The 14,890-nt window shown below is 34.6% G+C and overlaps 1 protein-coding gene across 1 annotated transcript in view; it reads left to right on the top strand.

Annotated features, from left to right (window-relative positions):
* caln1.L (calneuron 1 L homeolog) overlaps window positions 1–14,890 on the top strand; it is a 186,530-nt gene that overhangs the window by 38,422 nt on the left and 133,218 nt on the right. The window contains exon 3 of the mRNA XM_041582260.1: window positions 11,510–11,637. Coding sequence (XP_041438194.1) covers window positions 11,517–11,637 — 121 coding nt within the window. The 5' untranslated portion in view covers window positions 11,510–11,516. The remainder of the gene's footprint in view (window positions 1–11,509; window positions 11,638–14,890) is intronic.

The following is a 14,890-nucleotide window of genomic DNA, read 5'->3' on the forward strand; positions in this document are numbered from 1 at the left end:
CTGCATCTATTTTATTCTATCTATTCTGTTTATTTATTTTGTTTTGCTTGCCATAGGTGTTAGCTGACTTTACAAGGCACCTCATAGCTTCTCCATTGCACCCATGATTGGGGGAGATTATGGCGGAGCAAAATTAATTTTTGGTGGGGAGCAGGTTTGCAGGGCCCAACTCATTCCGATGATGTGCCCTGGTGCTTTGTTGTATTAGTTATTCATGTAATGGCCACTTTTACTAAAGGTCTTCAGTCATAAACAATATCACACAAAAGTTTTTCCAGGGTGATATCAAGTCAGGTTTAAATTACTGAGGAACAGAGGCCCTTAGTGAGAATTAGTTGGAAAAATCTGCTAAAAGTGAATTTCTTCTAGATGGATTATATTAGTTTGCATTGTGGCAGATTACACAAAATATAAACAGAAGAGGTTTTTGTTTATCAGTACCTCCAACCTTTGTTGCTTTTTGATACTTTGAATAGTTTGAGTCTGGATGCGTGGTTTTTGTTGAATTTTAACAACTATATGTCTAAACAAACTGTACTGCATTAAATATTAGCAACTATTGGTTCAGTGCTGAAAGTTAATGGTTAAGAAGCTGGTACCAATATCTTGTGCTGTACAATTCTCCTCCTGTTGCTAGCTTCTGAACTAAATGAGTTAACAGGGCACCTCTTCTGAGGAGGATTTTAAAGTGGGTAAAATTCTACATTTGTAAATATTAATCATTATAGTGCTATCATTTCCCAAAAACAAAAACAGAACGAAAACAGAATTCACAGACAGCTGTACATAATGGCACCAGTTTTATCTTGCAGCTGTCAACATTTCAAATTATAGCAAAGCTGAAATGAATGCACTATATAGAATTTGTAGGTTTTAATCATTATTTTTCAATTCACTTGACTTTTTTATCAGTGTTCTTATCTTATTGGAAAGATAAATCAAAGAATCTCTGCTAGGTGCTACTGTGCACTCATAGTACACATTACTGCTAGTTTTGGAACTCTCTGGAATTCTAAGGGAGGCCCATTTATTAAAGGTCCAATTTTAGTGCATTTAGAGCTTTTTGAAATCACGAATGCCATGAAAGTAATTAAAAGATCTGAATACAAGTACAAATGGAAAAAAACGTGGAACTATGAGCCAGAAAATAGGAAAACCTCTAAAAATGTGAGTTTTTTTCGACAATTACTAATGAAAAAATATCTGAAAAACTCTAAAAGTCTGAACGACTAAAAAAATGGTCCAATAGGATCAGTGCCACTCCCATTAACTTCTATAGCACCTCAATTGTTTTAACTTGCCAACTTTTTTTATTAGAGGTTTTTGTAGTTTTTGTATACTTCATACATCTTAACTTTTTAGAGTTTTAGTGAAGTTAGAAAAAAAGATATTTAGAGAAAAAATATGATTAATGAAAAAAAATTGATATCAGAATGTTAGTAAATTGGCCCCTAAAACATAAATGCTATGCATGCCTCTGCTGTGATATGATCATGGATGTGATAAGATGCATTAATGTTTATTTGTCTTTTGAGATGGTCATCTCAGTGTGGGCTGGTTTGTAGGTCCACATACACATACTAGACATAGCGATGGAATGTACACATTAAAAAAACAACTTCTTAATAATATTTTACCATTAGGACTCTAAGGGATAGATTTATCAAAATGTGAGATTAGAGTTTACTACAGAAAAACACACACTTTCTAATTCATTCCTATGGGGTTTTCAGAAGCCTATTTCTCAAATTGTGAACTCTAAAATTCAACAATTGATAAATATGATTCTAAAACTTCTAAAAAATCTTCTAAAAATCCCATACGAATGAATAGAAAGTGGGTGAATTTTTGATAAATATGCCTCTATGAGATTCTTTGGTGCACAGGCATTAAGGCTCCATAAGATGTAAGTTCATTAGTTGAGTTGGATGTCTTTTGGGTGGTTTGGGGCATTTTAAATATATTTAATTATGCTTCTTAAAAAGCATAGTAGCATGAACCATAGTGTATGTTTTCTTTAAGTGGCACTAATAAAAAATAAAGTTATATTCAAAGCCTGACCTTTTGGTCAAAATCAATGTCCTTTCTCAAGGAAAATGAAACAGAAAGTCAAAAAGGTCACTAATTGTGACCAAAATGTTGGTTTTAAATAACATTTTGAATTAAAATTTTAACACTATATTCAAAACCTGCGGAGTGCTATTCTTTTTGTTTTTACATCCTTGTGTTATCAGCATCCAGGTATTTAATATTTCGTTAAAAGCAAAAGTTTAAGCTCCCCTTGCAAAATTACATTTTGTGGAGTGAAAGGTAGTAAAAAAAACTATTGTAGCAATCAGCGAGTTAAAAAAGCAACATATCTGTCACAAACAAATTTGGACGTGGTAACACTCTCTTTGGCACAGATTGCAGCTTCTAAATGCCTTTTGTATACAGTTAAGAGTCTTTCAATTCTTATTCTAGGAATTTTTGCCCATCCTTTCTTGCACATCACTTCTAATTCCAATATCTTCTTGGATCTTCTCTATTGACAGATTTTCAATTATGTTTAAATCAGGGGATTGTGAGGGACATTTTTAAACCTTCATCTTATGGTGTCAAAAATTTTGAGGTATATTTAGGATCTTTGGGGGAAATGTAATAACATTTGCAAAGAGAACTAATGTGTGAATAAGATTAGCATGTTGCAATGTAATATTCTTCATTACACTTTTATTGCATTGCAAATATTAATGATTCATAATTACTATCCTACTGTCATGTTAGAAGCAAAGTGTTCGCAAATGGAAAAATTAAAGGTAAAACATTTATTCACATTGCGAACAATTTTTCTGATAGTGACCAATATTACATTTCCCCATTTGTCTTGTTGTAGGAACCATCTCATTTTCAGCTGTTTCACTGACTGTTTCACATGACTGTTTCACACATGTGAAATCATGGGTCACCTGTGATATTTTTGTGTGCTGTGGGTGACCCATCATTTTTTTCCTAAAGGCCTTGTTTACCTCAGGGATTGATTATTGTGGTGAGATCACAGGTTGAGGCTTCCTTATGATGACTCTTCCATTTTTGTGCAAGCAATGCTGCATCCTGTACCTGTCGGCCACACTTTCTGAGGTTTTGAGGTCATATGGGGGTTGCCTTTGCCTTTTTGACCAACATATCTAGTCCAAAGGGTTGTCACATGCCACATTTACTGTTGTCCTCCTTTCTATGTTTTAATTTATATTGAAATAAAATATAACTGTGCATTAACATTTGCAAATATGATTCCTGCAGTAGTCATATAGTACTTTTCACTTACAAAATAAACTAAACAAATAATATGACCAGTGCTGTCCATACCTTTGCATTCAGCTGTACAGTATATCTATTATATATCGATCTATCTATCTATCTATCTATCTATCTATCTATCTATCTATCTATCTATCTATCTATCTCTCTCTCTCTCTCTCTCTCTCTCTCTCTCTCTCTCTCTCTCTCTCTCTCTCTCTCTCTCTCTCTCTCTCTCTCTCTCTCTCTCTCTCTCTCTCTCTCTCTCTCTATCTAATTATCATCTGTATGCTGATGATACACAAATATTTATCCACCCCTTCATTAACAGCTGAAACAGAGGTTCAAATCTCTAACTGCCTCCTAGCTATCTCAAATTAGATGAACCAGCGCCACCTCAAACTCAACCTAACAAAAACTGAACTAATCATCTTTCCACTTAAGCCTGGTCCTAATCCCCTATTTACTATCTCTATTGATGGCATGTTCATTAATCCTGTCAACTCAGCAAGCTGTCTGGGGGTAATCTTTGACTCCTCTCTCTCCTTCACTGATCATATTAACAACACTGTCAAAACCTGTCACTTTTTCTTACACAATATTGCCAAAATCTGTCCCTTCCTTCACCTGCTACGGCCAAGACAATCATGCATGCTCTAACCCTATCCAGACTAGATTACTGTAACCTTCTACTAACTGGCCTCCCTTACTCCCATCTCTCCCCTCTACAGTCTGTATTAAACACTGCTGCTAGAATTATCCTCCTCTCATCCTCCTATCATCCAAAAGGGTACAGGTCCCTCCGCTGCTGAAGTCCTTATTATGGCTTCCTATAAAACAAAGAATAACTTATAAACTCCTCCTCATAAACTTCAAAGCCCTTCATTGCTCTGCACCTAACTACATCTCATCTCTTGTTTCTCTATATGTTCCTGGCCAAAACCTCCACTCCTCTCGGGGCAACCGCTTGGTTGTACCCCCCATTACTACTGTTGTTTCCCGTATCAAACCTTTCTCTCTTGCGACTCCTTATATTAGGAATGCCATTCCTGAATCTCTCAGGAGAGAATCCTCCTTCAGTGTTTTTAAAACGAAACTCAAAGACTATCTCTGGGAGAACCTGGATAACACTTGAACTGGGAACTGGCACTTATACTTATAATAATAGTTGATTTGCTTATGGGCATATGGGGTCCCCACAAACGTATGCTCCAAATGGGCATTTATTATATTTGCTTACAAACACCAGCTCATTTTTCTTACTGGTTTTGCTCAAACAGTTTATTAAGGAAAATTAAAAATGTTTTGTATGTTTTATTCTCCATTTCTTAGCTAGAGATACATAAACCGCAATGTAACTGCTGATTACTTGCTTTGCAGATGCAATTAAACACCTGCTACTGCCTAACTGAGCAAATCATTAAAATCAAATAGACATGAATATCTGTTCCTTTCATTATTCCTACCTCCTTAGTAGCTTTCTAAAATTTTGAAATTAAAGGAAGTAATTATCTGCTGGCTCTTAAAAGCACACACGCATACAATAAATAATTATATACGGTGGAATTTTAAAAAAACATTTGCCAAAAAATTAAGAAATAATTCAAGCATGGGCTTTTGCAGAAATTTTATCAGAAAAAAACCCATCTGGGACCCTAATATTATAGAGGAAATTTGAGAGAATGTGGAGGCTTATTCAAAAAATCCCCAAAAATTCTCCCATAAGTATGACTTATGCCTTAAATTGCTCAGAATTGGCCATTCTATAACTTACTAAAAGTTAACTTGATATTAAACCAACCCTTTAAATGCTAATGGGGATTTTTGTAGGTTGGAGGGATACGAAGTAACCTCAGATTCTGAGTTATGAATCATACAATCAAGATATCCAAGGGAAAAGCAAATCACCCCTATTTCAGCGTGCTACCACTCATTAAATTCGTAATAATGGTATTGATCTATAAGGTTTTAATGGGAGCACCAGGCATTCAGTTTTTTTCTTGGTGACTGCTGCACTGTTTTTTATATTCATTTTTATATTCACAACATTTTTGTAATGTTTTCTAAATGCCATATGGATACTTTAACTGAATATGTACCCTGTTCTATGTGGCTTGCATGCCTACTTATCTTTTTCTGGTTGATAGCGTATTGTAGACATTGTAATTGCACATTGTAAAGAACACTAGCCTTCATAATTGATTTCAGAGCCAGCTTTACTCATGGTAATCTGTGCCTAAAATTGCTAGCTTGGTTCCTGGGAATAGCAGAACATTATTGGATGAGAAAGACTAAAGGAAAACTTTTGATTGGATGTTACTTTCCCATAACCAGGTGGATATCTGAGGCTAGAAGGATAGAACTCAATATGCTCATTCTATGGCTTACTGTCGTTGCCAGTGACAGGCAGGTTCCCTTGAATATGCCCCATATGGTATGATCTTAAAGAGCAGTATATTTATTGTTACAATTTTTTTATTGGCTGTTCAATTGTAAGGGTTTGCCATTACTTGCCATCTATTATTGAAACCACACAGCACCAGCTTCTAGGTTTTATATGCATAATCTCTATGTTGAATTAGAAATACATTTATAAGATCTCAATACATTGAATAGTTGGGTGGTTTACTGAACTGTATCACAAATGTATTTTACAGTATTTGTAATATTTTATTTTGAAAAGGAACCTCTTTAGTGAAGTCCCAGTGTAATAAGTATTCCCAACAATCTTGTTTTGCTAGTAAAGAGGTGGTATATGTAGAGGTGGTATATGTGGTATATGTAGCAACTAACTAACAAAACACTGGAACCAAAACATATAAAAGTTTTGAACAAAGGACTTAAATTTGCACCTACAAATAAGCTAAATAAGTTCCAAACTTATATAGACACTCATAAATTTATTCGAAAGTTAAGCCTAAAAAAATTTTTTGCCAAAAATTCACCTAGTTGTGATCCACCTATTCCAAATTACACCCATACAACACTCAAACCTAAATCAGATTTTAACCCCACGTTTGCCAATAGCCACTTCATCACTACTTTCAAAGATCTAGTACTCAAAGATTTGGATAATTTGGAAGAAAAGTCCACTAAACAAAATCTAACCTTCGCAGAACGCAGAGCGCTTAAAGAACTGAGAAGCGATAAAACTATAGTAATCAAACCCGCAGACAAAGGAGGTGGAATAGTGATCATGACAAAAGAAAACTACATAGGGGAAATTAACCGACAATTATCTGATTCAACCACATACAAGCAGTTAAAGAAACAAATTGTTAGAAACTGCCAGAATAACAGGAATCCTATCAAAGAACGAGTTTACTTACCTAAATGTCCTCCACCCTAAAATTACGGTAATATACACCTTACCGAAAATACATAAAAATCAGACCAACCCACCGGGCCGTCCAATAATATCTGGATTTGGATCTCTAACATCTAATTTGTCTGAATATATAGATATCTTTCTACAAAAATATGTTACTAAACTACCCTCCTACCTCAAAGATACCATACAAACAATCGATTTTATAAATAATACACCATGTTCTGATGGGTATATTATAGGAACGTGTGATGTGACCTCCTTATATACTGTTATAGATCACCACCAAGGAATAGAAGCAACATTTTTTAGATGATGATCTAACTATCAAAACAGAACAAAAAGAATTTTTACTCAAAGGCATCAGTTTCATTTTGGATAAAAATTATTTCTGGTTCGAAGGGAATTATTTCCTACAAATCAAGGGGACAGCAATGGGAACTAGATTCGCTCCTAGTTATGCTAATCTATTTATGGGATATTGGGAGAAATATAACATTAATCCCCTACTTAACCCAAATAACGGATTAATAGCGTGGAAACGCTACATAGATGATTGCCTTTTTATCTGGAAAGGTCCAGAACAGTCACTAAAAACTTTCCTCACCAGTATAAATCAAAATGAATTTAATTTAAATTTTACTAGCGAATTCAGTACACAGAGTGTAAATTTTCTGGACCTGACAATAACAATAGAGAACAACAAATTTGTGACTAGCTTGTACCGTAAACCCACTGACTGCAATGGCTTTATCCTCAATTCGAGTTGTCATCATAAGAAATGGTTAGAAAATATACCTCTTAGCCAATTTAATAGAGTCAAAAGAAATTGCAGCAAATCAAGTGACTATGAAAAAGAATGTAACATACTATATAATCAATTCAAAGAAAAAGGGTATAGAAAAGAAAATGTAGATAAAGCCAAAAAGATGTGTGATATGAAAGATCGAAACGAAATGTTGAAAAATAATTACAAAAGAAGAGAAAACACCCAAGATAATTCTATTTCATTTATTACAACATTTAAGAACTCTAATAAAAACCTGGAACAAATAATAAAGAAACACTGGCATATTTTAAGAAACGATAAAGACCTATCAGGATTCTTAACTGAAAAACCCAAAGTAATATACAAAAGACCACAAACGATAAAACAAATGCTGGTACCAAGCTGTTTAGCTTTTAATGAAAGAAAAAACATTTCTCAATACAGGACAAAACGGGTTTTATTCATGTGGGAACTGCAAAGCATGCAAAACTTGTAAAAATGACACAAGAAAATCTTTTAAATTCAAGTCCAATGTGACAAATGAAGAATTCAATATAAAAGATACAATTACCTGTGACAGTAAAAATGTCATATATTTATTACAATGTCCCTGTAAACTACAATATGTAGGGAGAACTATTAGAAATTTAAAGACTCGAATACGAGAACATGTAAATAATATACATAAAGGGATGACCACCCATAGTGTTCCAGCACATTTTAAAACCCACCATAACTCAGATCCGACACTACTTACCTTTATGGGAATATCCCTGAAAAAGAAACACTGGCGTGGGAGTGATATAAATAAAACAATATCACAAGAAGAAACTTTCTGGATACACAAATTAAAGACCCTGACCCCTAATGGTATGAATATCGATATAGATATAAAATGCTTTTTAAAAGACTGATTGTTTTAATGTGACTATTTAAAGTGTGTTTTATTCATTGCACAATGCCAATATATGAGTATACAAAGTGTGCTTTATCCAATGCACAATGTTACTAAACGAATGGAATTTTAATTGGTTGGAATTTTAATTGAAGGAACCTCCCACAGAGGGGATAAAAAACCTTCCAAGAGGGAGTATGGGAAATTAGCCCCTGATGAAGTATCACTGGATACGAAACGCGTTGGGCCTGTAACTATTTTATGTGAATAAATTGAATTTCTAATAAGGCAAAAACATGTCCTGAATTCTATTTTCTAAGTATTGCACTTGGACAAACAAATCCTTTAAAGACATTTGCAGACATCGCCAAATCACACTGCAACAGGATCATCAAACCACGTGGGAGAGAACGCCGACTTTGGCATTTGGGAGCAAAGCCTGACCGCTACCTGAGAAAAACGAACCTTTCCTGTCAGCGTAGGAGCACCAACCTTAAAGCAGCCGGCTTGAAGGGATCTGCTACCAGCCGGATCCAAACTGACATTGAATTACACGCTAATCTTACAGCGATACCAGGCACACGAACGACGGCAACAGATCCGACGTACTTTTACTTTCTGCGATACGATCTCTTTCTAAATGTGAGTAGAACTGCCATTCAACAGCAGCCTTGCATACAAAGGATAATACACCATAGAGGCTTTGTCTATTCTTGTTCCTATAGGATTCCCCCGAGTATCTTCAGCGCACCTCCATCACCCCTATGAACTTTTTTTGAAACGTGGATAAGTGGATCCATTAACTGAATATTGGTGCAGCTCATCTCCCCTGTCACATTTGGACTAAGCGCAGTTTTTACCTCATTATTAATTGTAGTTCAGCAGTTTTGTTTAGTAAGATTTAGTTTAAATGCAAATAAAGGGTAATTGGCTAAATCAATTATTTGGGGGGGGTTACAAACATATAACTGAACAATATATCTATATATTGTATGATTTGAAATTCTGTATGGAGGAGGGCAGATTTAAAAAGCAAGATCTACAGGGCAGGGACTTACTATGTACTCTGAAAAGTTTGTTCATAAATGTAGCCCAAAATCATCAGTCATCATATGCCTGAGGCAGTTACTATGTATTCATTATTTAAAACTGTAGAAGAGAATGTCATTTTAACTAGCAAATACAGTTATGGCCATGAGAAAGCAATAGATTTATTCCTGTATTGATTTGTGTGATAATAAAAAGGAAAGACTTCATAACGTTCATGACATAAACATTTTATAGAAATTGGTGCCAGTCATAATTTGCCCAGTAGCAAAGAGAACAAAAGTTAACAATACATCTACCTTAACCTTTTGAGTAATGACTTTATAACATTGCCAAGGTGGCTTTTATATTTTTCTCAGTCTTAATGAGTGGAGCTGTTACATATATACGTATCCATAAAGGTTTTTTTCCTTGTCATATTTATGGGGAGAAGCACACAATAATTTTAAATATATATAAATGCAATTTTGTCCAGATAGAGTATCCTTGATACACTATATCTGGTGGCTTTACAGACTTTATTGCTGGTCATATATATTTTTGGCTTTTCAGAGTAAAAGAAAATACAAATTATGCTAACTGTTCTCATTTTGGACACAGTGGAGCTATATATTAATCTGCAATACTAAAATAATACTAAAACCTAAAAAAAAGTAATAAAAGGTATACATAATAGAACATTATTTTTGTACAGAATAATTATTAGCTTGGCATTTCTAACCTGCATTTTTAATTGTTTGGGTTTATTTTCTCTTCATATTTTTTTCCTCCTGTTGATGAAGCACCGTTATTGTCTTTATAGAAGAAGACTTTGGCAACAAAAATACGCTATTTTGTTGATTGCTAAAAATCAATTGGCCTTTTCTCATACACATTATTATACCTTTGATTGAGAGACAGTGGGTGTCTGCAGAGAAATGAAGCACATGGTACTATATCCATTGATCAAACTGAATTCTTCTAATATCTCACTTTTCATTTGCTTTTATAATATTTTTTTTTAAAAACACACACATTATTTCCTTTGCCACACTGTTTAAAGGGACACTAAACCCAATCATAAAGGTGTCCCACTGTGCCCCCTAGTTCTCTGTAGAAGTTAAGAAAAAATGTAATTACACATGGAAACCAATTCACTTGAAAATTCTACTGACTTAATTAATTGCTCTGACTACCATTGCTACTTGTGCTTCATGTGTAGAATATAATTGATCAAATTGGAGTTGGATGTGGATTTTTATGGGTGAATAAAGCTGTGCTATTCAAAGTAAATCAATTATACAGTGTGCGTGTGCATATGTACTGTTTAAAAATCAGTTAGCCTTTTCTCATAAACATTATTATAATGCCTGCAAAGAATAGAGCCTGTGGTATTATTCCATTGATCAGGCTGGACCATTGATATATTATATCCATTGATCAGGCTGGATTTCTGTATGAGTAGAATCTTACTTTTTCCTTGCTTTCATAATATTTCTCTACAACTTATTTCTTTAATATTTCTTTATTAACTTATTGACCAAGCAACAGCCTGGTTTTCGGAAATTTCAAAATGAAAGAAAATGGGCCAATAATCGATCACCTCATCATAGCACCACCCTGTGATGTCAACGCCCCACCCCATGATGTCTGCACTATGATGTCACTGAAATGCCCCCAAAAGGTGGAAGCCCTACCTTTAAGACACAAACTAACTAGGAGGTTACAGAGCTGCAAAGGTGGAAGCTGTGTACTGGCTATTACATAAGACATCTCTTCACTTCAGCTTTTATAGATTATTTTTTTGGCTAACTACACTTTTCATTTAAGGCAGGGACTTCTAGTTATGCTATAAATTCATGGCAATTAGAGGTGGTGGTATGGGTGCTGAACTTGATGTTGGAACAGCTCCTGTATGTTGCAACAAGCAGTCAAAATGTGACTTCATTTATGTCATGAATATGGCAGTTGAGTTTGTGACTTGACAGAAGAATTGATGGTCATTTAGTAATCTTTAATTTCACTTATTATTATGTGGAATACTGGTGATGGCTAATACAATATAGATATATATATATTTAAGAAAATAATTTATGTATGTTTTTGTTTTCTAACAGATGCCACATGTAAATGATTTACACACACATACGATATATACATACTTTTTTTGCTTAATCTGTAAAACATATTATATGATTTTTTCCATGTCAAGGGAGAAGATGCCATTCCACCATGTGACGGCTGGCCTGTTATATAAAGGAAATAACTATTTGAATCGTTCACTCTCTACTGGTAGTGATAGCGAACAGCTTGCCAACATCTCAGTGGAAGAACTAGATGGTAAGGTATTATAAATAGTAAAGTTTTTGTTAAATACAGGTATGGGATCTGTTATCTGGAAACCCATTATCCAGAAAGCTCCAAAATTACTGGAAGGTCATCTCCCATACACTCCATTTTAATGAAATAATTCAAATTTTTCTCAGTAATAATAAAACAGTAACATGTACTTGATTGCAACTAAGATATTCGTAATCCTTACTAGATGCAAGACAATCATAATGGGGTTATTTAATGTTTACATGATTTTTTAAGAGATTTAAAGTTTAGAGATCCATATCCTGAAACCCCAGGTCCTGAGCATTCTGGATAACAGATCCCATACCTGTATTTGTATGTGGAATAAGCCACCTCTCATGCATGTATGACCACGGGCTTTAGTGGCCTGTTTATCATGCTGTGTACAACCTTTGGAGGAAAACATCACTGGTGATGGGCCAATAGTGAGCAATTAAATTTCAACAGTCACCTACAAGTTCGAAAACAAAAGCAAAGATCTCATTGGTTGCTATGGGCAACATCACCAACATTGATATTTGTCTCCACTGTTTTACACAGCATGATAAATAAGCCTCTTAATGAAGAATAAATTTAAAATAATGATCAGATCAGCCTACTTTGATCCATCATATTGGAGACCAAATCAGGAAAGATCTGTTCGGTCCTGAATTAGCCAACAATTTTATATTTACATGTGTGCCCTTCATGTTTAGTCCTGTGCCATGTTCTTCAAAATGTGCCATCTTCTTTTTTGTTTTAGGGAAATTACTCTTGGTTATTTTATTTGTAGCGTAGTGTAAACACTGTGGAATCATATTGTGCCTTTAGAAAGTGCACTTTTCTGACTTGTTATTGATTGGATATGATACTAAATTACTGAATATGTTTGAATTATTGAACTTTGATGAACACTTTTTCCTCCTAGCGAAATGTTTAAATATTGAAATCTGCAAGAGGTCATTAAAATAACAGAGTATGACTGTTCTATCCTAACATTAATTTATCTTCACTTGGACCAATTAAGCTGAGAAATAACTGTCAATTTACAGTACGTGAGCATATTTGTGAGGTGTTTCTCTGACCCAATGCTGTTTTAAAAGAATGTAGATCTGTTTTAACAGTAGAATCTACTCTGAAATGCATTTAATTTTAATAGGTCTTCAATATAGCAAAGCCGTCACTGTAGTAATAATTACTTCTATGAAAATTGTATTCCCTTATAACTGGTTTCTTACTTGTTCAGTGCCATCATGCATAGTTTCTGAATTGAATGGCAGTTACGGTAAGGTAATTATCCCTGAACCATACAATTCTGACACTGCAGGAATGTTCTGCTCTCAATTTTTCTATGTTCACTTTTGTGAATTATATGGGTAATTAATTTACTGAAAATGTATAGGCAGATAGCTAGCTACTCCAACTCTACACTTTTCTATATACTGTCCCTTCTAGGCACTGTGGGGATATACATTGTATGAACTCCTTATATACAAAAGAGCATGGGCAACAGAAATAAGAAACTATGGGGGCTATGCAATAAAATGCACCAAGTTTGCCCAGGAGCAGTAACCCATGGCATCCAATCAGGTATAATTTACTGGTCACCTGTTTAAAAGCACACCAAAAATCTTATTGGTTGCTATGGGTTATTGCTCCTGAGCAAACTTGGTGCATTTTATTGCATAGCCCCCATAGTTTCATATTTCTGAGGGTATGAGTTTTCTGTTGCATTAAGAGTAAGACTGAGTGGGGCTTTTCGGTACATTCATATGTACACTCATATCAATGTGCAGCATGGTCTGATATTACTGGAAGGCAGATTAATCTGAAAAAGCCTGATGCAGAAGTATATCTAAGAAAGAAACGCATAGACATTTTGTGCAGTTTTTACATCATTTTTTACAGGGAGAAATCTGGCATGTGTGGTGTATCATCCCGTATTATACAGCAGAATAAATATGCTCCTAAATTTTTACATAGGCTGTCTAGAGAGATGCTCAATAACTGTATCAGTAGAGTATTCCACTGTTATAGTCTATAGAAGCCCTTAAAGCTGGAAAATCCCTTTAAATTTTTTAGATGGAGGATAGTTGTTTCAGTATATAGATTGGTGAATATGCATCATAGAGTGTCCTTGATTTGAAATACAGTATCCAGCAGTGGCAAACACAAAACTTAAATATACTATCCCCGCACAGTGGTTTCTTGGTTCCCCTAAGTGATTCCTTACTTAGTCATCAAAAGGGCTTGTCAGTGGCATGTTTCAATCCACTCTCTCTCAGTCACTGACTCAAGTTCTACAAGCTTTCAAAAAAAGATGTCATTTATTTATCAGTTTTGCCAACACAAGACAGGAGTGGCTCAAAGTCAAAAGGGACTTTTATTTCCGAGGAGGTCATTGGGTAATATAGATACTCATGTGGTTTTATGGCCGCCTCATGGTGAGGAGCAAATTTTCCAGAACATAACGTTGCTATGTATGGGTGTGATGTTTAAGTAATAACGTTTTATTGGATGGGATGAGCCAATAATAGATGCTCATAGAAATCTTAGGCATCGTTGACCTTTCGAGGGAAACCTGAAGTTATTTTCTGCACCAAAAAATGAAAAAGATATGAACTTGACATATGTTGTATTAATGCAATTCTAAATGGAAGTAGAATTTTGCGTGTTGAGTTGCGGCATGATTTGCGAAAAAAAGAGCGATAACCGTTTCCTCAGAAAATGGAAGTAAAAAATGGAAAGTTGACCATTTCTCTCATTGACTTAATTCCATATTGCAAGGAATTGAATTAGGTATTCAATTGCGCATTATTTTTGGAGTTAAACACATTTTTATTATATTGGATATTTAAGCGCATTGAGTTGAATCAAGCCCTTTATCAGATTATCTAGCGCGGATCACTATGTCAAGAAACAACTTCAGGGACTGCCATTGACTTCTACATGACCTTTACAGGTTTGAGATGGAATATTTTTAGATTTGGATTTTTAGCAACTTTGGGGTATAATAAATCTCTAAAAACTATTATTTTTTCCTCAAAAAATTCAACCCCTGAAAGTGCTCAGGACTACTCCTAATTAGTTTACATAGGTTCCTTTTTTGCTTGGATCCTACCTTTCAAAAGAACAGTATCAAACAGGAATTTTAAAATAAAGAATACATTACTGATATAGTTTATATAACATATGGTGCACAAACAAAAACACATGAACATTTGTATGAAAATACATGAAAAGGAAAAAGCTGTCA

The sequence above is a fragment of the Xenopus laevis genome, chromosome 2L, assembly GCF_017654675.1.
Source record: "Xenopus laevis strain J_2021 chromosome 2L, Xenopus_laevis_v10.1, whole genome shotgun sequence".
Classification (NCBI taxonomy): Eukaryota; Metazoa; Chordata; class Amphibia; order Anura; family Pipidae; genus Xenopus; species Xenopus laevis.